The sequence below is a fragment of the Macrobrachium rosenbergii genome, chromosome 46 (genome assembly GCF_040412425.1).
Source record: "Macrobrachium rosenbergii isolate ZJJX-2024 chromosome 46, ASM4041242v1, whole genome shotgun sequence".
Classification (NCBI taxonomy): Eukaryota; Metazoa; Arthropoda; class Malacostraca; order Decapoda; family Palaemonidae; genus Macrobrachium; species Macrobrachium rosenbergii.
In genome coordinates this window covers 50,097,249-50,119,876 of record NC_089786.1, presented here as the reverse complement: position 1 = coordinate 50,119,876, position 22,628 = coordinate 50,097,249, and the positions used below count along the sequence as shown (strand labels likewise).

The following is a 22,628-nucleotide window of genomic DNA, read 5'->3' as shown; positions in this document are numbered from 1 at the left end:
TCTCTCTCTCTCTCTCTAATATATATATATATATATATATATATATATATATATATATATATATATATATATATATATATATATATACAAACTTATCGTGTACAGAAAACCAAAATTTTCACTTTCATACCCTATATTCACTGTTTCAATTATCATGACAATTCTATCAAAATTGGCGTAGCCACCAATTTGTCCTTAAGAGCCTTACGGATTTGCTCCCAGGAATTACTGAAAAGGAATTTGAACTACTTTTTTTATAACCAGTGAGCAGATGTCCTCTTTAAAGTACCCTGACCATATAAAACTGAGAAAGCGATCCGATGCAACACAAATGTTCGGTTAGGTACGGACATCAGAGCTCAGCTATTTTTAACCCCATAGATAATCATGATCACAGAATAACCTGAAATATATCACGAATAATTTACGATGAACCTCTCAAAAATGAGCCTGGAATTCAGACATTGTAGATAAAATCTTCCCCCAAACAGCATTTTAAGAAGATTAAGAAGCTGGAACGTGTCTCCGACCTAATCCATTATCTGTTAGTTGAGGAAGACACACGTGTGTGTGTGTGTTTGTGTATATATATATGTATGTGTATATATATATGTATGTATGTATATATATATATATATATATATATATATATATATATATATATATATATATATATATATATATATATATATATATATATATATATATATATATATATATATATATATATATATATATATATAATCATTCAAGCTGTGAACTGAGATATCACGAAGAAAAATCGTTTCATATTTTTCATTAACCGAGGCAAAACTTTAATCTTATCATCATTTATTTTTATTGTATAGAAATTCCAAGAAATGTTGACGAGTGTTATCAAAAGAAGGACGTTTTCTAATATTAAGAACTATCTAACTTTTTATTTTTTTTTTTTTTACAAATTTACGTACCTGGAAAGATTTTCATAATTCTATGTAACAAAATGCAACTTTCCTTCCTCGGACGCCATATTGTTTGGCCTGGGAACGAAGCTTCTATAAAAAGATCACCGCCATTGCGGAGGCGTTCTATATGACGTCTATAGCAACCACCAGCCGATATGTTAAGAGTTAGAATCTCCCACAAACAGAAGCTATGTCGCATAGATACGGATAGCGTGGGCGCCGCGCCCAAGGAACGCCATTTTTATCAAAAGGTAAACAGGTGAATCATATACTGTCCTCAACCATACAGGTATGACTCGCGCGCTGTTGCTTTCCTAGATAAGATAATAGCAAAAAAACAAAACGAAGTTTAATTCTATATGCTCTGTTTCGAAAGTGCTTAGAGCAAGCGGTGATTTCGTTGGGGAAAGCAAGACCTATTCAAGCATATAGGCCTGTTCAAGAATTTAGGCCTATTCGAGAAGAAGATCACTGCCCCTGTAGCAAGCGCTTAGATCTGCTTAGTTCTGCGCTAAGCGCCACCTTTACAATACTGACAACAAGTATGTATTTATATTTGTTTTGTGTTTTCGGCTGTAAATGCAAATTTGAGTGATTGATAATGGGTTATACATTATATATATATATATATATATATATATATATATATATATATATATATATATATATATATATATATATATATAATATATACAAATGCCAAAATTGAAATTAGATATATTTTGTACAATAATCTTCTAAAAGATGTAAAACACTAATGGACTGCAGTGAAAATCTATGTTAAGAATATGTTTCCTGCTGTAATTATACTATATATATATATGTATATATATGTATATATATATATATATATATATATATATATATATATATATATATATATATATATATATATATATATGAACACAGGAGTAAGTGGAAGTGAAAACAATTTTAGTTCTTTAAAAGCTGGTTTTGAACTTGACATTTCTTCTCTTAAATCAATTTTCTGTGCAAAGTTACCAAGTCTACGGCCTCACAAATCCAGAATTCACGGCTTGCGACTCCGAAAATTCTGGAAATCGATTTTTGAAAGAGAAAATGGCCACCTTTTCTCGTGATATCAACAACATTTCAAGAACAGATATAAACTTAACGTCTATGCGTGTCTGTCTCTAATAATTTATTACGTGAAGATAAATAATTGCTTCCACTGACGCACCAACGTTGGATATGAATTATGTGACTATGATTGTGATTCGCGTCACAGTTTGCGTCGTAACGGTGTGATAGGACTGTAGGCTTTGCTTTACTTTTGTTGACTTTCTCAAAGGCCTTTCTTCCCTCAATGTCTTGATGTTAATTTTCCAGCACAGAGCTTGCAAATTTTGTGTGTGTACTGTATATATATATATATATATATATATATATATATATATATATATATATATATATATATATATATATGTGTGTGTGTATATATATATATACATATACATATATATATATATGTATATATATATATGTATGTATGTATGTATGTATATATATATATACAGTATCTATACATGTATATATATTATAAATATACATATATATATGTATATATAATATACATATATACATATACATATATATATGTATATATATAATATATACTTACATATTATTATAACTAACAAGAAGTCGCTGCGTAGCCGACTCTTAGTTTGCCCTTAGTTTATCGAGAGTAGAATCGTCGCTGCGTAGCTGACCCCAGTTGACCTAGATACCAACACATAAAAGTTATCAACATTCCAATCTGTCCCCTTCCTTTACCTGGGACAGACATTTAGATGGCACGGTCGAAAGGATAAGAGGCCGAGTGACACTCCCTTAAGCAGCCTAGCCCAACTAAGCTGCTTAAAACAACCATTCTAAAGGCAGATTGAGCTGGCTGAATTGGCTTTCCTCAGGCTACTTGGGGAGATACAAGATGGTCGGAACACCTGGAAAATGACACATCTTCAGTCTGGTCACTACATGGGCCCAACACTGGGGCTCCTACCCTTGGCGGTTGCCTTAAAAGGAGCTCGGACAGGAAGATCTTTGCAGTTAGCCGTACACACGCGGGAGGATGCTATGAGTTGCTGAGGGGCCCCCCCTAACCCCCTGTCCACACCAGACTCCGGACTTGAATCCAGTTCTGCAGGCATCCTCGAACGGACCGTCCATGCGATTAGTGTGCAGTGCCACACATGTGATTCCCCCTCGTCATTCTTCACCAGAGACCCGCTTCTCCTACGGTAAAGTACGAGTAAAGACCTTTCAGTCATGACAGTTTGCCATTAGAAGTGTTTATTGAGTGCCAGTATTACTCTTTATCCTTTGTGCCATTTTATCCAGTGCCATTTCCAGTGTTTTGTGCTCCAGTGTAAAGTGTTCATTCACAGAGCCTCAATGGCCAGGTCGGTAGAGCAGCAGCTTCGGACTTCATAGAGGTCTGTGGCGCAGGTTCAAATCGGCAGCCGACCGGTCAGAGAAGGCGAACACTTTGCTATCCGTGTAGACACCCCGGGATTATGTATGTAATCAATGGATAGGTTTGCTTAAAAGCAAATGGGTGTTACAGACTAATACACACACAAACAAAGCCACTCCAACATCTACTAAAAACATAACAGACACCTCACACGTCTCGAACTGTCGACCTAACCGCTCAACTCTCCTCGCTGCTGGGAGAAAGGGAGCAGGTGATTGGTACGATACATGCACATGCGCTACTGGGGTCTAAGCGATGTCAGGCAGGGCAGCCAGTCGAGACTACGGTCTATCCCAAAGCCAAATCAAAGTCCTTCAAAAAGAAGGCATCGTGCTTACCCCATACAAAAAATGGGAAAAAGCACGTTCAAAGGAGAAGAAGAAGTAGAGTGTTCATTTACTCCTCGAGTCCTTGTCACCATCAGTGCAGCCTTGAGGAGTCATTGTATGTGTTATATTTTCCTTTACTCGCGTGTAATGTTTAACTCTCTCTTGCAGAGGGACCAATTTGCTGTGGAATCCTCTTGGACTGTGCCTTGCCACCATTCAAAGACTCCAGTAGGAAGATCTTCAGTCTTTGCAAGCCTCCTAATAATTCATTTAACCATTTTCTTTTGATTCTTTTCTTGTAAATACAATTACTTAATTTAACCAAAGTGTTTACGTAACATTCCCTCATGAAGTAGAGCCCTAAGCTCATGTGAATCATCCCATTTTTCTTTTCTTTTTCTGATTTCCCTTAACGTAAAGTCAGATCTGCAGTTGCATTTCCCCCCTCTATTGTTGCATTTGCAACTTGCCAAATCAGCGATTAGCAAAGCTAAGCTGAGTGCGAGACCAATTCCGAACCTGGTACCAAGAGCACAGACCAAGAGAGTGCCACGTAAGTAATGTTTTTATCTTAGCAAAGAAATTTTTTACAATCGTGACTGTTCCTAGGAAATTGGGGAAATGGGGACGCATGCATCAATTGAGAGAAGAGAACTGCCATATCAGATTTTGTTAATGCATGCCTTTCATGATAGGTAGTTAGGAAACAACAAGTGCTGACCATTTTCTATTCGAGGAATAGTACGAAAGAAATTCGTCTGTGTTAAATTTTACTTCGCATTTCGGAATAAGTCGTGGGATAAGCGAAAATCAGCTTGCATCGCTGAAATACTCTCTCTCAGATTAGCTACAACTCAAATCAGGTGTTAAGAAAGCGAAATTTGAATTCGCTTCTAGGGAACATCCCATTTTTCTTTCTTTTTTGATTCCCTGGACCGTAAAGTCAGATTTTCAAGGCCAAGTGAGTAAAATTCCGTTGCTGACCTGTTAAAGTATTCTACAAATCCAAAAAACCAGGGAAAATCATAAAATATATACACACACACACACACACACACACACACACATATATATATATATATATATATATATATATATATATATATATATATATATATATATATATATATATATATATATATATATATATACATATACATATACAAAAAATTTTTCGAGCCCTATGCTGGGAAATTAACAGCAGAACATGGAGGAAAAAAGGCCTTTGAGAAAGTCAACAAAAAATAAAGAAAAGCCTACAGTCCTATCATGTTACATCGCAAACTCTGACGCGAATCACAATCATAATCACATGATTCCTATCAAACTTAGGTGCGTCAATGGAAGCACTTTTTTAGCTTTCCTTAATAAATTATTAGAGACAGACACGCACAGACATTAAGTTTATATCTGTTCTTTGAAATGTTGTTGATTTCACGAGAATATTAAAAAAAAAAGTATATAATACGCTGAAGTTTCTTCGGCGCAATCGAGTTTTTTGTACAGCGTATAATCAAGGCTATCGAAAATATATCTATCTTTCGGTGTTCTCGGTATAACGCTGTGTGAGCCGCGGCCCATGAAACTTTAACCACGGCCCGGTTCTGGCCTGGTCTATATCGTTGCCACATGCACGATTATGGCTAACTTTAACCTTAAGTAAAATCAAAACTGCTGAGGCTAGAGGGCTGCAATTTGGTATGTTTGATGATTGGAGGGTGGATGATCAACATGCCAATTTGCAGCCCTCTAGCCTCGGTAGTTTTTAAGATCTGAGGACGGAACGAAAAAGTGCGGACGGACAGACAAAGCCGGCACAATAGTTTTCTTTTACAGAAAACTAAAAATATGTTATTACCTTTTCTGTTTCCTGGTCTATTCGTTACCAAAAAATTGCGTCATCTTGTAGAAACCAGCTGATAACAGTTTACCAAGTTAAATATAAACTTGGCGGCACCACTATCTTATCTGTCAGTAATTCCAATTAACCAGAAAAACGGCTCGTGATATTTGATCAACGATAAATGCAAATCAGTGTTCTGTTTGTTTCATCTATTGAAAACGATAAAACAACCTATTGTTCATCACATTTACTGAACAGGTTTGTAGTGAGAGAGAGAGAGAGAGAGAGAGAGAGAGAGAGAGAGAGAGAGAGAGAGAGAGAGATTATTGTCATACATAAGAAAGTAAGACTTGTAGATACAAATTGCATTTAACGGTATAAAATGGTGATTTGCTTTCTAAAATCTGTTTTTTTTCTGTCAAACTGGACTGTTTATATTATTATTATTATTATTATTATTATTATTATTGCAAGAAATGTGGTTTTTCAACATGTTTTCTAATGATATCGAAAAACTTATCAAAAAAAACCTTTTAATTGACTGGGTCTCGATTTCTGTTTTCTTAGTCAGCTGCCGAGGTCACCACAATCTTATTGACATTTTGTTTTTTTTTTATACACAGAAAATTCGGTCATTTGCGTCAGCGAACTTGGACAAAAAAAATGCTTTTCCTTTGTGAATTACCTTTGTTTGTCACAGAGACAGACGAATTATTCGCCCTTCTTTCTAAGTTATCTATATTCACTTATGTATTGATTTCATCTACTTGTTATAGTAAAGTGAGCTCCTTAACTCTCTAATTTATTCATTGATTTCATTTAATCTTTAATGAATAATTCGTCGTATTGATTTCTCATTTTCCCATAAACTTTTATTCACTAATTCACTCTGCCAAGATTTATATATACTGTATATATGTTCGTGTCAGGACTCCACTGAAACCTCAAGTCCTCAGCATGGCGCCCAGAGGCAGGCGTCGGAGGACCCGACAGGATCACGCGTCCGAGGGACAAGGGAGACAGAATAATGGTCGGGGAGGCGGTAATAGAGGTAAGAGTAAGGCTCCTACTTCTGCTGCTCCTTCTACAGGTAGGTGCTACCTGACGGATGTTGTTGATTTTAGAGTTCAGGGTTGCAATTTTTGTCATGTTTCTCACTGAATGTGGAGTTCAGGATTGCAATTTTTGTCATATTTCTCACTGAATGTGGAGTTCAGGATTGCAATTTTTGTCATGTTTCTCACTGAATGTGGAGTTCAGGATTGCAATTTTTGTCATGTTTCTCACTGAATGTGGAGTTCAGGATTGCAATTTTTGTCATGTTTCTCACTGAATGTGGAGTTCAGGATTGCAATTTTTGTCATGTTTCTCACTGAAAGTGGAGTTCAGGATTGCAATTTTTGTCATGTTTCTCACTGAATGTTGAGTTCAGGATTGCAATTTCTGTCATGTTTCTCACTGAATGTTGAGTTCAGGATTGCAATTTTTGTCATGTTTCTCACTGAAAGTGGAGTTCAGGATTGCGCTTTTTGTCATGTTTCTCACTGAATGTTGAGTTCAGGATTGCAATTTTTGTCATGTTTCTCACTGAATGTTGAGTTCAGGATTGCAATTTTTGTCATGTTTCTCACTGAATGTTGAGTTCAGGATTGCAATTTCTGTCATGTTACTCACTGAATGTTGAGTTCAGGATTGCAATTTTTGTCATGTTTCTCACTGAATGTTGAGTTCAGGATTGCAATTTTTGTCATGTTTCAAATTGAATGTCGAGTTCAGGATTGCGCTTTTTGTCATGTTTCTCACTGAATGTTGTTCAGGATAGCAATTTTTGTCATGTTTCTCACTGAATGTTGAGTTCAGGATAGCAATTTTTGTCATGTTTCTCACTGAATGTTGAGTTCAGAATTGCAATTTTCGTCATGTTTCTCACCAAATGTCGAGTTCAGGGTAGCAATTTTTTTACTTATTTCTCACTGAATGTTGAGTTCAGGATTGCAATTTTTGTCATGTTTCTCAATAAATGTTGAGTTCAGGATTGCAATTTTTGTCATGTTTCTCACTGAATGTCGAGTTCTGGGTTGTAATTTTTGTCATGTTTCTCACCAAATGTAGAGTTCAGGATTGCAATTTTTGTCATGTTTCTCACTGAATGTTGAGTTCAGGGTTGCAATTTTTGTCATGTTTCTCATCAAATGTAGAGTTCAGGATTGCAATTTTTGTCGTCTTTCTCACTGAATGTTGAGTTCAGGATTGCAATTTTTGACTTGTTTCTCACTGAATGTTGAGTTCAGGATTGCAATTTCTGTCATGTTTCTCACTGAATGTTGAGTTCAGGATTGCAATTTTTGTCATGTTTCTCACTGAATGTTGAGTTCAGGATTGCAATTTTTGTCATGTTTCTCACTGAATCTTGAGCTCAGGATTGCAATTTTTTACTTGTTTCTCACTGAATGTTGAGTTCACTATTGAACTTTTTGTCATATTTCTCACTGAATGCTGAGATCAAGATTGAACTCTTTGTCATGTTTCTCATTGATTTTAGAGTTCAGTGTTGAATTTTTATCGTTTGAGATTAATGACTGCATGATGATAACGTCTGTAATTAAATGTGGAGACCAGGGTTACATTTTCGTCATGCTTCTCACCTAATTCCGAGTTCCAGGTAACGGAGGCATTTATTTGCTAACATAAAATAATTTTGTCTTAGATTCTGAAAATATGTATTTATTCAAATGCTGCAGTATTATCGGCCTCTCTGTAATGATTGTTAATAAAGTAACGTAAATGTTGAATTTTGACCTATATGGACAGGTCACTACATAATCAATACCCACAGGCAAAGGTCTGTGTAGAGTCTCACACACACACACACACACACACACACACACACACACACACACACACACACACACACACACATATATATATATATATATATATATATATATATATATATATATATATGAGTTTTTTATCACATCACCGTGATTCATATTCAATCAGTAAGCTACAAACGTCCTTTAATATCCAATTCGCTCTACCTCGGAAATAATATATTTTCATATATGTTACCTCACTTGCTGGCCGCGTGGGTTAAAATGCGTCCACTGTAGTCCTGAGTTCTTGTCTTTGCTGGTTCGAGCCCACGAGACGACGAATTTATTATCAACTAAAAAATTCCCCTTCGGTAACATATATGAAAATATATTATTTCCGAGGTAGAGCGAATTGGATATTAAAGGACGTTTTGTAGCTTACAGATTTAATATATATATATATATATATATATATATATATATATATATATATATATATATATATATATATATATATATATATACATACAAACATACATACAGTACAAGTGTGTGTGTATGTGTACTGCACATGAATAAAGATTATGACAGACTTTAATAATAATAGTGTTTTTTTTTGTTTACAGGAGGCAGAATACCAGACATCATTCCGAGTTCTACAACGGTAAGCATAATTTAAGTGCTGGACAAGGAAAAAAAACACTGTAGTGAAAACACACACACACACACACACACACACACACACACACACACACACATATATATATATATATATATATATATATATATATATATATATATATATATATATATATATGTATGTATATATATACAGTATATATATATATACATATATATGAATAATACATACACACACACACACACACACACACACACACACACACACATATATATATATATATATATATATATATATATATATATATATATATATATATATATATATATATATATATATATATGGTATATACATTATGTAATGGGAAGGCATTTACTTCTTGAAAACTGCCTGTTGTACTGAGTGCTTTCAGTTCCGTCCTCAGATGTCAGATGGTTTAAAATGAAAATCACGTTTCCCCTCAAATACATTTATTCTAGTCTTAAAATTATATATAACTTTCAACCTTTTAATGGGTAGTAGTGACCGAGTCTTTATCTCAAAAGGCACACTGTAAAATTCTAGCATTTTTACTTAGTCTACAAGCATTCAGAAATTTTAGGCGAGTTCACAAGACACTTCGAGCTCTCACTGTCACCTCTCCACACATCTCACACACTCCCTGCCCTGATGACTTTTCCCAACTGACTCTGCTTCCAGAGTCTTCGTATATATGGCATCATTCGATGCCAAAATCTGGTATCATTTTCCCAAGTTTCGTCCAGATGGTTTTCCCTTTTCCATTATTATTTCGCGTTTAATTATCTATACAATTCGGTCAACGGTTAATGTTATGGCATGCGAGAGGTCACCGGGCGAAGTCAAGACCTCAGTTAGTTCTTCTGCTCGGGGCTGCGTGAGATGAACACTCTGATTCGTATGGGCGACGATCGGTCAGACTCTCGGCATCTGGGATCACTGTCTTTATCAGCGATTTTCTGCATGCTCTTGTGCATTTATTAGGATGTTTAGTTTATTCAGATAATCTAATCCTTCGGGCCAGCCCTAGGAGAGCTGTCAATCAGCTCAGTGGCCTGGTTAAACTAAGGTATAATTAACTTTTATAGACTCGATTCCATTACAATCTCGGCCAACTACCCAGCTGACCTTGGCAGCTCTGGCTGAACTAAGGCAAAATAATATATCTACGAGGGCTCCTCACACATGCTTCTTAGGAAAACCACACAATTTTCTAAAATAACTTTTGAAGCATTAAATTGAATATAAAAGTAATCATTTCTTCAATCAAATTGAAACAAGACATTCAAATGTTCTGTAAGGCAAAATAGAATTTGACATCCAAGTTACATAGGTTTTGCTCAGTCCTCAATCCTATTCTACTCAGGTGGATATTGCCCTGCTATTTATGGGATGCGATATAAAATTTTCTTCCTTTTCTTCTGATGACGACGATAGTCATAGTATTTCTTGACTGATAATGCGAAGGGGATGCAGACTTCACGGTTACCTTCTAGATTTTGTACTTCTTGAAATGTCCTGGAGCTATATCCTTGTGTAACTGTGTGTCAACAAGTGTGATATGTGTTTATATAAATTTCTTTTGACTTCTTTGCTGTGACTATAACTACTTTTCTTGTATAATAACTTCTGTATGTTCACTGTTCAACACTAAAGGTATGATTGGCAACTCAATTAAAGAAAGTGGTAAGAGGCTAGTACTTGTAAAAATTTTCTTTATTTACTGTAACAATAATTGGTTAGTTTTCATTAATTAAAACCTTCCAAACAAGTGAATAAGGTGTGTTGGTTATCGTAGTAAAATCTGAATTAATGGTAACAGCATTTTCTTTTCTTAAAATCATTTAATGTCCAACTTAACCCTTCTTATTTATTCTTCTATCTAAGGAATTCCCTCTTAAAAGATATTAGTCATGCTTGGTTACAAAATTAAAATATAGCTGATAAGCTTCCTGAAATGATTACATTACATTTTAAAATTTGACTTACATTCCCCCTCGTTTCCTAAATATTCCCCTTATAGTCAAAGAAAAAGTACATTCGAAGTTAGCTGGCTTAACCCCTAATTTTGTTACAATACCAGCTAATCAAAGTAGGAATTGCAACAATACAAAAAAAAAAAAAAGTTTTATTCCTAAATCAACCGATGAAGGTAAACTTAACTATAAAGAAATCACATTCAGGGAATAATAGGATGATTGATGGGTTTGTTCTTATTATAATTACTGAAATTTGACTCTTCTATTTCTTAGGTTATAACTAGTTTTTCCTTCTGAAATTTCTCTTTCAAATTCTTCAGTCAATTTTGGTTCCTTGGCTGCTTTAGTTCGCTTGGCTTTGCCTTTATTTATCCAAAATCCCTCTTCTTCTAATGATTCAGCATATGTGGAAGGTATTTGGTTGTTTATTTTCGTCACCTTCACTTTTTGTTTCTTGTGTATTTATGACTCCGTATGGTCCTCTGAATTTGGTGGCTAACTTATAATTAATTCCACTTCTTACTTCCTTCTTGATGTAGACTTCATCCCCTGTCTTGTAACCTGCTGGCTTTAATCCTTCTTGACGCTTGTCGATCATGGTCCTCTGGGGTTCTTCTAGATTCTTGTGTATGATGTCTTCAGAATATTTTGGCTGTATTGGTTCATTCAGCCATACATATGGTAGTCTTAGTCCATATCCCATCAAAGCTTTCATGGGCGTTGCTTGGGTACTGGAGTGATTTCTAGTATTTAATGACAACTGGGCTAAAGGCATATTGAAATCCCATTCAGGATCCTGTCCTACTGTATGCCTCAATGCATCTAGAACCTTTCCGTTATTTCTTTCTACTGAACCATTGCTATCTGGATGATATGGTTGTATTGTTACTTTGTCTACTTTGAATGCGTCACAAATTTCTTGTACTAGTGAATGATTGAATTCGGTACCACTGTCAGATATTATAAGCTGTGGAGCAGAATGTCTACCAAAGATTTTGTCAAAGAGAGCGACTGCACATTCTTTAGCTCCTTTTCCCGTTATTTTTATTAGCTCTGTATATCTGGTAAGTGCATCTGTACATACTAGTATATTCTTATTCCCTTTACTCGGGGTATGCAAGTTAGTGATGAGACCTATAGCTACTCTTTCGAATGGGGTTGGTGGAATGGGATACTTCCCTAGAGGTACTTCTTTATCTATTCTTCCTTGGTAACTGTCACAAGTATTGCAGCTTTTCACATCTTTGTAAATTCCCTTCCAATGGAAAGATCCTTTAATTAATCTAACTGTTTCATCTCTTCCTGGGTGTGCTTTCCTGTCATCATCATGCATTATTTCAATAACTTTACTTCTTAGGTTCTTAGGTACTATTCCTTTACGGGTTACCCCTTGACAAGACTTAAATGGGCCATATTCTTCACAATCCAGACTAATAAGTTGTCTATAATATTCACTGCACCTATGGGACATCCAATTTTCTTACTCAGTTCTATTTGCTCTTGATGGTCAAATTCATTCTCCTTCTCTAAAAATCTGAAAACTTCTTTCAAATCTTCATCCTCTCTTGGTCTCCTTATGAAGTTTTGCCTGGAGAGTTGTTCTGGGTAATGCATGGTAAATACATTGCATATGGGTTCACTTGTCTTTGTTTCTTGGCCAATCATATTTACACTATCTCCTTGTGTGGGATGTATCTTGATAATGCGTCTGCTACTTTATTTGTTCTCCCTGGCACACATTTCATTTCTGCGTCATAATCTTGGGCAGTCATAAACCATCGAGCTCTGCGTCCGGCGTCCGGAAAAATTCGGATTTTTGAGCACTTCTACTGCAGCTGAATGATCGGTGAAGACAGTTATCTTATAAGCAAATATTATGTATCCGAAGTGCTTTTAAAGCGTCTATTATGGCTAAGGACTCTAGGTCTGTTACTGAGTAATCTACTTCTGTTGGTTTTAGTTTTCTACTGTAATAAGGTACAGCATGATATTTGTTATCATGTCTCTGCATTAAGCAAGCTCCTATACAAGTACGGCTTGCGTCTGTGGCTAAGAAAAATTCTTTACTAAAATCTGGAAGACTAAGTACTGGAGGATGTCAATCTTTCTTTCAATTCAGAACGGTATGTGTTCTTTTAATAATTCAGTCAGTGGCGCTGCTATCGCAGCAAAATCCCTTATAAACTTTCGGCAAAAATCTGCCAAACCCAAGAATGATTTGATCTTTCTCACAATTAAGAGTAGGATACTCTTTGATTGACTTAATCTTTAAGTCATTTACTTCGACACCTTCTTCACCTAAAGTGCGTCCCAGGTAGTCTATTTTCCTACTAAGGAAATTGCATTTTTTTTTTTTACTTTAGTTTTAGATTTGCTCTCTTCAGTCTTTTAGGGCTTCTCTCACAAATCTTATATGTTCTTCAATGGTATCTGTTGCTATTACCAAATCGTCTATCTAGCAATGTACATCCTTGCCTAATGAATCACCTAAAATCTTATCCATTAATCTCACAAGTGTTACTGGGCTTGACTTTAGACCAAAGGGCATTCTCACATATTGGTATCTGCCATTAGTAGTGGAAAAAGCTGTCAAAGGCTTACTTTCTTCGCCTAAAGGAATTTGTAAAAATCCTTGTAATAAATCTATCATGGTGAAGTATTTCTTGGCTCCAAAGGTTGTGATAAGATCTCTCGTAGGTGGCATTGGATAAGGATCATTTTCAGTTATCTTATTTAGCCTTCTAAAATCAACTACTACTCGGTACGTTTTGTCTTTCGTTGGAACTAGCAAAAGTGGAAAAGACCACGGAGATTTGGATGGTTGTATTATCCCTTGCTTCTTCATCTGTTGCAATTCTCTTTCAATAATCTCTTTCTGGGAATGTGCTACTCTATAAGCAGGTATGTAGATTGGTTTAGTATTCTGTGGAATATTTATTCTATGGGTTATCTCTCCTGTATTGGCAAGGGTGTCTGTCTCCCTCTATGGCGACTATATCACTATATTCACTCAGTAAGTCAATGAGTTTCTCTCTAACAGAGTCTTCTTCGATGTCTTTCAAGCGAGTCCATCATCATCATCATCATCCAGGTGCCATACTCCCAAGGACGTCGGCAATCATAGCTCGCCACTCCTCTCTATTTCCGGCTTTCTGCAGCAACTGAGCTGCAGACATTCTTCCTCCAGTCATTCTTACTAATCCATCCATATATTTTTGTCTAGGTCTTCCTCTCGGGTTACTTCCATTGATTTTACCAGTGAGAGAGAGATGTTCTAGTTCTTGTCTTCTCACTATGTGAACCGCAAGTGAGTCCATATCTTTGCTTTTCTCAATTCTGTTTCGTGAGTTGAATTTGTTCTATTTACTGACTGCTGCTACTCTTTCCTTCTCTGCTACTTGAATAGGGAAAGTACAGGCAGTCCCCAGTTTACGATGGGGGTTCCGTTTTTACACTGCATCGTAAACCGAAAATCGTTGTAAACCGAAAAATCGTCGAAAATCGTCAGAAATCCTAAGAAAATCTTACTTTTAATGCTTTGGGTGTATTGGAAATGATGTAAACTACATTTTTATTGAGTTTATCATAAAAAACTCCAAATTTTGATTATTCTGCAGTTTAGGAACCATATTTCTTCCGTCAGATCGGCGTACGACACGTCGTAACTCCAGAACATGCATCATAAACCGGGAAATAATTTCTGATGAATATATTTGAAAAGCATCGTAACCTCGGAACGTCGTAAGCCGGACCCATCGTAAACTGGAGACTGCCTGTATATACTTCTGTTATACCTATCTCTGTACCTCGTGATAGCCTAACTTTTCCTCTTCTGTTATTTGTAACTTGTAAAGCTATTTTACCTTGTCTAACTTCATGTAGGCTGGAGGAATAATGCATTCCACTCACTTGTGATCCTTCTGTAAGGGTTAGAAGTTCTTTTCCTTCGTATAATGGATTTACTGTGCATTCTACCCAGGTGCTTTCTCTGATTTAAGTCTTAATTCTCTATCTAACTTCAGGTAAGTTTCCTGGTTAGATTCTAGGTTATTGCTGATTAGTTGTGGATTCGTGTTACATACTTGATATCCCTTTTCTGTGTCATCTTTTTTTAAGATACTTTTCAGCAAGGAGGTTCTCTGAGTTTTGTTTCCTCTAATCATTTTACATAGTGGTATTCTGCAATTCCTATGCTTCCTCCTAATCACTAATTGTTCTCTGGGTGCGTCAATTGTGATTCCTTGTCTAGCCATAGTTGGATAACCAATCAATAGGTGTGCAAATGCAAAATGAATTCCCCTTGCTACTAGAACCTATTCCTCAAGTGGGATACTGCCTAACTTAAAAGGTAAATCAATTTGTCCTACTAGTTCGATTCTGTTTCCTTGAACGTCTGTGATTTTACAGTCTACTACTGGGTTTAAGCTTAAATGAGAAAAATATGCCTGATACACCTTTTCAGACATAGTATTCTTAGGACTTCTGTAATGAACTGTTTTTTTTTTATTTTTTTTACTGGCAAAGTAGAATTTGTTGCAACTGATTAGTTTTTCTTTCTTTTCTTCTTTTCATTACCTTGACTGGCGACAGTGTGATTCAGGAGGACCTCAACTATAGTTTTTCCCCGTACTTTTGGGTTATTCCCATATTCTCTCCGCCTTCTGTATCTTTTGCACATTCCCCAACTTTGAACTATCTTTGCAAGACTGATAATAGGGTCTGTTTCGCCTACTGTGGAATATATTCTCCTCAGGTATTGCTTTAGTTCTTCCCAATTCTTAACTTTTCTACAGGTACTAGAATGAATGCAGCATCCTATATCTCCTGACGACAAGTCTAGATAAGCTTTGCCTTCATTTAATTCGCCTGTTCTGTTCCAGCCAAGTTATTCATATGGGTTGCTACTTGCTCAGTCCATGTTTCTAGATTACAAGCATCCTGTTCTCCTTTCCCTCCCCAAATTTTGATAAAATGGTCACTCGCATAGAATTTATGAGCAGCCGTGGAGGTTGTGTTTGATGGAGCTGAAGGAGCAGGAGTAGCCATTTTCAATTGCCTTGTTTGGCTTCTCGTCTGAACAGGAGTTCTGACTTTCTTATTGCGTGCCAATCTCTTTCTGTGCATTTATGCATTAATGGCAAGTAAATTCTTAAGTTAAAGTCCTCCTGGACCTCTGTAGGCTCATAGGGTAGGTGCTGATCTCCTGTTTCTTGGGCCGACAGCCAGTGGGGGACGGGTCCCAATGCCTTATGACATGTGGCCAGTGTGTCGCTAGGCCCACTGTTTAACTCCCCAGCCCGAGGGCTGGTACTCATTCTCCTACTGAACCTCTCGGGTTTTTTCGGACCATTAGGTTGACGGGCTGCCTGGTTTTTGCAGTGGCGCAATCCGAGCCATCAGTGAGTGGCGGGATTTGAGCCCTGGCCCTCTCGACTGGCAGCCGAGAATCATACCACTGCGCCACCAAGGCGGTAATAAACATTAAATATAACTGAACTGTGATTAAGTTATGGCAGTAATATCTCAAAAAAATTAAAGACAAACTAGGCCTTAAAAACCTCCAAAAAATCGTAAACACTTTCACCTGAATTAAGGTAAATTTAAAAATCACTTAAAAATTACAAAAAAAATTCTAAACATCTCCCTGAATTGCAATAAAATAACACAAAATAAAATATAATACAGGCTAGTAAATACAAATATTGGAAAAGTCTTAGTAATTGATTAGTACTTATTAGTAAAACAAGAAAATTTGTTGCCAAAGAATTCAAGTATCTAAGGAATCTCAAAGCACGAGTCTTTTGTGTTTTGAAAAAGTCAAACAGAAGCATTCACATCACGTCAGCTTAAGTAAAATAAATAAAATCTTATGTGTGTGTCTTAATGTGGGGATATTCAAGGACTTCTCTTTGCCGTCTTCGAATCTGGGCGTCTTCTGTAGGCGTGCGAGTTTCTTGGCTGCCTGACTGGGATGGAGACTTCAGGAAAACCTGTCATTTCTTGCATTTGTGTTGCTGGGGCCCTCTTCTCCTTTTCTATGTCGACTGCTGCATAAAAATTCTCTCTCTCTCTCTCTCTCTCTCTCTCTCTCTCTCTCTCTCTCTCTCTCTCTCTCTCTCTCGCTGCGTGGAACTGCGTATCTTCTTGAATCCGGTCGTAAAATTCGTCTTCTGCTTCTACGTTTGATGCACTAATATTCTTTCTTTACTGGAGGGGTGGGTAGAGTTCTAGGCTGGCACGCTGTTGGCCCAGCGTTCGACTCTCCGACCGGCCAATGAAGAATTAGAGGAATTTATTTCTGGTGATAGAAATTCATTTCTCGTCATAATGTGGTTCGTATTCCACAGTAAGCTGTAGGTCCCGTTGCTAGGTAACCAGTTGGTTCTTAGCCACGCAAAATAAATCTAATCCTTCGGGCCAGCCCTACGAGAGCTGTTAACCAGCTCAGTGGTCTGGTTAAACTAAGATATACTTAACTAATATTCTTCTTCTTCACGCAAATAGATGATGGAGGAACTTATCTGTGGATAAATTGTTTTATTTTCTTTATTTTTAACTGTCTTAATTTTCGAAGTGGAGATTTGCGTGTACAGTGACTGAATCTTCGGTGGAACACCTTATAAGTGGTTACACTTTGTAACTGTCTTTATAAGGGAAACGCTTCCGTTTATTTTGACACTGTCGATATTGTTTTAATACAATCTCAGACACTGTCGATATTGTTTTAATACAATCTCAGCTAGACCAGCAGAGGGTGATCTTTGGTGGTAAACAGCGCTAATTACCTCTTCTTGTTGTCGGCTGTGGAGTTCGAATAATCCCCTTAGCTGTCACCAAAATTTATATATATATATATATATATATATATATATATATATATATATATATATATATATATATATATATATATATTAACTTTATCACATACACAATTGTTCTGTGCATTAGTAAATTACTAAAAGGACCTCATTCAAACTGGATGGTATCTAACGGAGTTTTTCATTCAGAAAAAGTAACTTTTTCTGGATAAAAACTCCGTTAGATACCATCCAGTTTGAATGAGGTCCTTTTAGTAATATATATATATATATATATATATATATATATATATATATATATATATATATATATATATATATATATATACATACATATATATATACGTGTGTGTGTATATATATGCGTGTGTGTGAGCATCATGTCTGTTACAAGTGTTTGTGCATCACTATTTCTTCGTTTCCTTGTCATCAATTTGACTGCGTACTCTTCGTAACATCGTGTCATTTTTCCGATTAAACATCTTATCAATTAGATTAATAAATGTGTCAGATACGAAAGATAACGGGGTTCATTGTTTATATTTTAAATCCTTGAGAGTGTAATTTGTTCGCGCTGTTATTTCTCTTTATTTGTGACCTCTGAGATATGCACTTCTCCGGCTCTATTTTATCTATTGATTCATCTGTGTTATCAATCTACATCTGGCTTTATCATTCCCAGGGACAAGCAAATCCTAGGAACGACTTACTCCTGCGGAAACATGTCCATAATGATGTACCAAAAAAGATAGCCTGGCTCCCTGGCAGGGGCCGCCACATTGACGAGGGTGAGGACGCCTACGAGCCGTTCACCCACGTCGTCAGAACTCTCCACCTGGACGACGCCGTGCAGGTTCTGGCCAGGAACAGGATGGAACCAAAGGGCCTGGTAACGTTTAGCAGCCTCCAGAGTGGGAAACTGCCTGACGATCACCCTTGCAAGAACCTGAGGGTGCTTTGGTTCTCAGCTCGCCTCAAGAGCGTGAGAGGCGAGGACCCGAACTGGTACGGGAATGTTGAGTTTGGCCTTCCGTGCCGCCTTCTGCCGGAGATGTTCCGCTACAGCTTCTTGGTCGAGATGATGACCGCGCCCACCCACACGGACTCCAGGATTCTACTGACCAACAGAGACTATTCTTCTGTGCTGCCTCACTACAACAGAGGGCAAATTGGTGGCGGCTGGCTGGAGAATGAGGATGGACACTTCGCCCTGCGTAAGTGTTCCCGCTACAGAAACCAAGGGACAAATAAGTTCGACCACGTCTTGGAGTTCATGCTGGAAGTCACGCCCAAAGACGAGAGTCAAATCTTGTCAAGGTGCAAAATCGATTTCAAAAACCACGAAGACGCCGAGGATACCAGCCAGCCCCACGTGTGCAACAGATACCAGAGGAAAGGGGAGTCCTGTCCGACCCCTTACACGTCTGCGGAAACCGCAGCGGAGTTCCGCAGTGATCTGAGGGACATGGGAGTTGGGTGGAAAAAGATATATCCCAAATTAACGAACCATGCTAAAAGGTGCTTGTCAGAAGCAAAGGAAAACTACTATGACTGACCAGAAGCAGCGCCGTCATGGGGGGAATTGGTCTAGTACCAGTAACCTTGTTGCAATCGATGAAATGTGTATGTTTAAGTATCGTTGAAAAAGTAGAGTATGACTGAAAATGGGTACATGAGCTTAAGTATTGTCGAAAATGGGTACCTGAATTTAATTATTGTTGAAAATGGGTATCTGATTTTAAATATTGGTGAAAATAAGTACCTGATCTTAAGTGTTGCTGAAAATGGGTACCAGATCTTAAATATTGTTGAAAATGGGTACCAGAGCTTAAAGTATTGTTAAATTGCGTTCCTGGACTTAAGTATTGTTGAAAATGGGTATCTGAGATTAAGCAGTTAAAAATGGGTACCTGAGCTTAAGTATTGTTGAAAATCGGTATCTGAGATTAAGCAGTTAAAAATGGGTACCTGAGCTTAAGTATTGTTGAAAATGGGTACCAGAGCTTACGTATTGTTAAACTATGTTCCTGGTTTTAAGTATTGTTGAAAATGGGTATCTGAGATTAAGTAGTTACAAAAAAAATGGGTACCACGGCTTAAGTACTGTTGAAAGAGATACCTGAGCACAAGAACGACTGAAAAAAGGTAGGCTTAAGCAGATTTTATCAATAGAAAGTAGCTTTAAGTTGTGTAATGTTAAGACAGGATATTAGGACACTAGCAACATGCACCTGCAAGTGGTATAATTGCAAAAGAATGATTAATATCTACGAGCAACAATGAAGTAGTTGGTGTACTGTACTATCTGAGACACTGCAGCGTCTGCTGACACCTAAATGTGCACCTACAAGTAACTTATTGTCTGAGACTAGATCTCTGCAATGAACAGACATGACAGTTTAGATTTTGTTACCTTGACAAGCAGCAAAGAACGCTGTACAAGACCTTCATTTTGTCATCTGAATGCTCCTTATTCTGCAGTGTAATTTCCACATTTGCTATGCAATGTATCAAGGACATATATATATATATATGTCCTTAGTTTTCCTTCAGCTAAGAAAATATATACATTAACTTGTAAAAATATCCAGTTTCTTGTTAATAAGAGAATATATAGCTGATTTCAATGAGTAATTCATTCATTCCTGTTGGGTGGTGTTTATTTATGCGTCCATAGATTCTTAAAGGGAACACAAAGGAAAGGTAAGAACCCCACATCATGTAAATGAACAGCATGAAGGAATGGCCAAGCTGGTCGACTCGGGTCTACAAGTTTCCTTTCAATCTCGCCCATTGAGATAAAAATAAAACATGTAAAAAATGCGCCGAAGTTTCCTCGGCGCAATCGAGTTTTCTGTCCAGTGCACAATGCTGTAAAAAACCAGCAGCTACAACCTCGCAACGCTCAGTTACTCCCAGATGAGGTGGGGTGAGGGTGTGTCGCACGCCTCCGGAAGGCGCTGCCAGACGCACGCTACATGGCTAACCTTAACCTTCAATAAAATAAAAGCTACTGAGGCTAAAGGGCTGCAATATGGTATGTCTGATGTATGGAGGGTGGATGATCAACAGACCAATTTGCAGCTCTCTAGCCTTAGTAGTTTTTAAGATTTGAGGGCGGACAGAAAAAGTGAGGATGGACAGACAAATAGCCATCTCAATAGTTTCCTTTGACAGAAAACTAAAAATAGGATTATGAGACTATGCTCCATGGATGCAGCCTAGACCTATACGTGCAATTGTCTCTGGCACATCTTGTTTGCTGTTGTTATTGTTATTTATAAGCAGTGTGATCAGGGCAGGCCTATAGCATTTCAGGGCCTACGCCTCGCGAGATTAGAAGGACACACGAGTTACCCATAGAAATCTACAGAGCGCGGTTTCCTTTGCTGAAGTTGGCTATTGAAAATTGGTGTTTTTGCAACTTCGTGTGGCAATCTATATTATTATTATTATTATTATTATTATATTTTCTCCTGTCTTATACTGTCGATCGTGAGTCGTTCTGTTCATTTTCACTTTCTTTCCAATTACTACATACTTTGGAATCTCTGCTTGCGATGAAGGCTGCTGTAGTTTTGTAAGGAAAGGCTTTGAGTGACATACTGGTTGAATGTCGTCTAGTTTACCGGTTCCTTACTGAATCCATACACAGAATCTTCGAAGTTTCTTATTGGCTGGTGCGAGCGCAAAGTACTTTCTACACACAGACACGGCAAACCAGAGATTATGTTTCGGACATCTGTGCTTGTCGACAGACAAACAGATGGCGATTGTGAGAGACATAATAAACGTACAATGATAAAACACATATCAATGGAAAGGCCAGGTAATTCCACATATGGACATTTGCATGAGATTCGAGACAGATTAATGAATACAATGCAGTAGCATAATATATGTGAGATGGCGAGACGTTTGGCGTCTTCACAAACAGAAACATACATAGTTTGAGAACAGAAGATTCGGTGGAACATTATGAGTACATGATTGGAATGCTTGCATGGCATTGCAAGTAGTGGTGATTGTACATGAACCGAGACATTTTACACACACACACATATATACAGTATATGCTATATATATATATATATATATATATATATATATATAGATATATATTTATATATATATATAGATATTTATATATATATATATATATATATATATATATATATATATATATATATGTATATATAACTTAACCCGTATGAGGTTTCTGCCTCAAAGTTTCTCTGAAGCAAGACAGAATCTGCTCTGTGTTAATCTGTCTATCTAAGAGATATATATAACACGATGTATTTATTCATTTTCGATATGAACATTTTAATTTTTTTTTTTTAGTAATACCTGCTTTCTGAAGTCTTGCGTCGACTACTGAGCCTGTTTAATCTCTCTCTCTCTCTCTCTCTCTCTCTCTCTCTCTCTCTCTCTCTCTCTCTCTCTCTCTCTCTCTCTCTAACGGAAAAGACACAAATCACAAGCGATTTTGTCCCAGGCTTGTGATAAAATGCAACTTTCCACATTCGACCGCCATATTGTTTGGCCTGGAAACGACGCTTCTATAAAAAGAAATCACCGCCATTACGGAAGCGTTCTATATGACGTCTATAGCAACCATCAGCCGATATGTTAGAGTTAGAATGTCCCACAAACAGAAGTTATATCCCACAGATACGGATAGCGTGGGCAGCGCGCCCAAGGACAGCCTTTTTTTCATCGACAGGCAAACAAGTGAATC

General features: G+C 37.0%; 1 protein-coding gene across 2 annotated transcripts; it reads left to right on the top strand.

The window, feature by feature from the left end:
• The first annotated feature begins 1,325 nt into the window (after positions 1-1,325).
• On the top strand, positions 1,326-20,514 carry LOC136830314 (uncharacterized). Of its 2 annotated transcripts, none has more exons than XM_067089730.1 (4): positions 1,326-1,486; positions 6,546-6,667; positions 9,059-9,096; positions 18,570-20,514. In XM_067089730.1, the coding sequence occupies exons 2-4, from the start codon at positions 6,574-6,576 to the stop codon at positions 19,440-19,442; spliced, it is 1,005 nt and encodes a 334-aa protein (XP_066945831.1). In that variant the 5' UTR covers positions 1,326-1,486; positions 6,546-6,573; the 3' UTR covers positions 19,443-20,514. The 2 variants fall into 2 exon arrangements, with proteins under 2 accessions (XP_066945831.1, XP_066945830.1); XM_067089729.1 differs by having other exon boundaries at positions 6,546-6,706.
• The last annotated feature ends 2,114 nt before the right edge of the window (positions 20,515-22,628 follow it).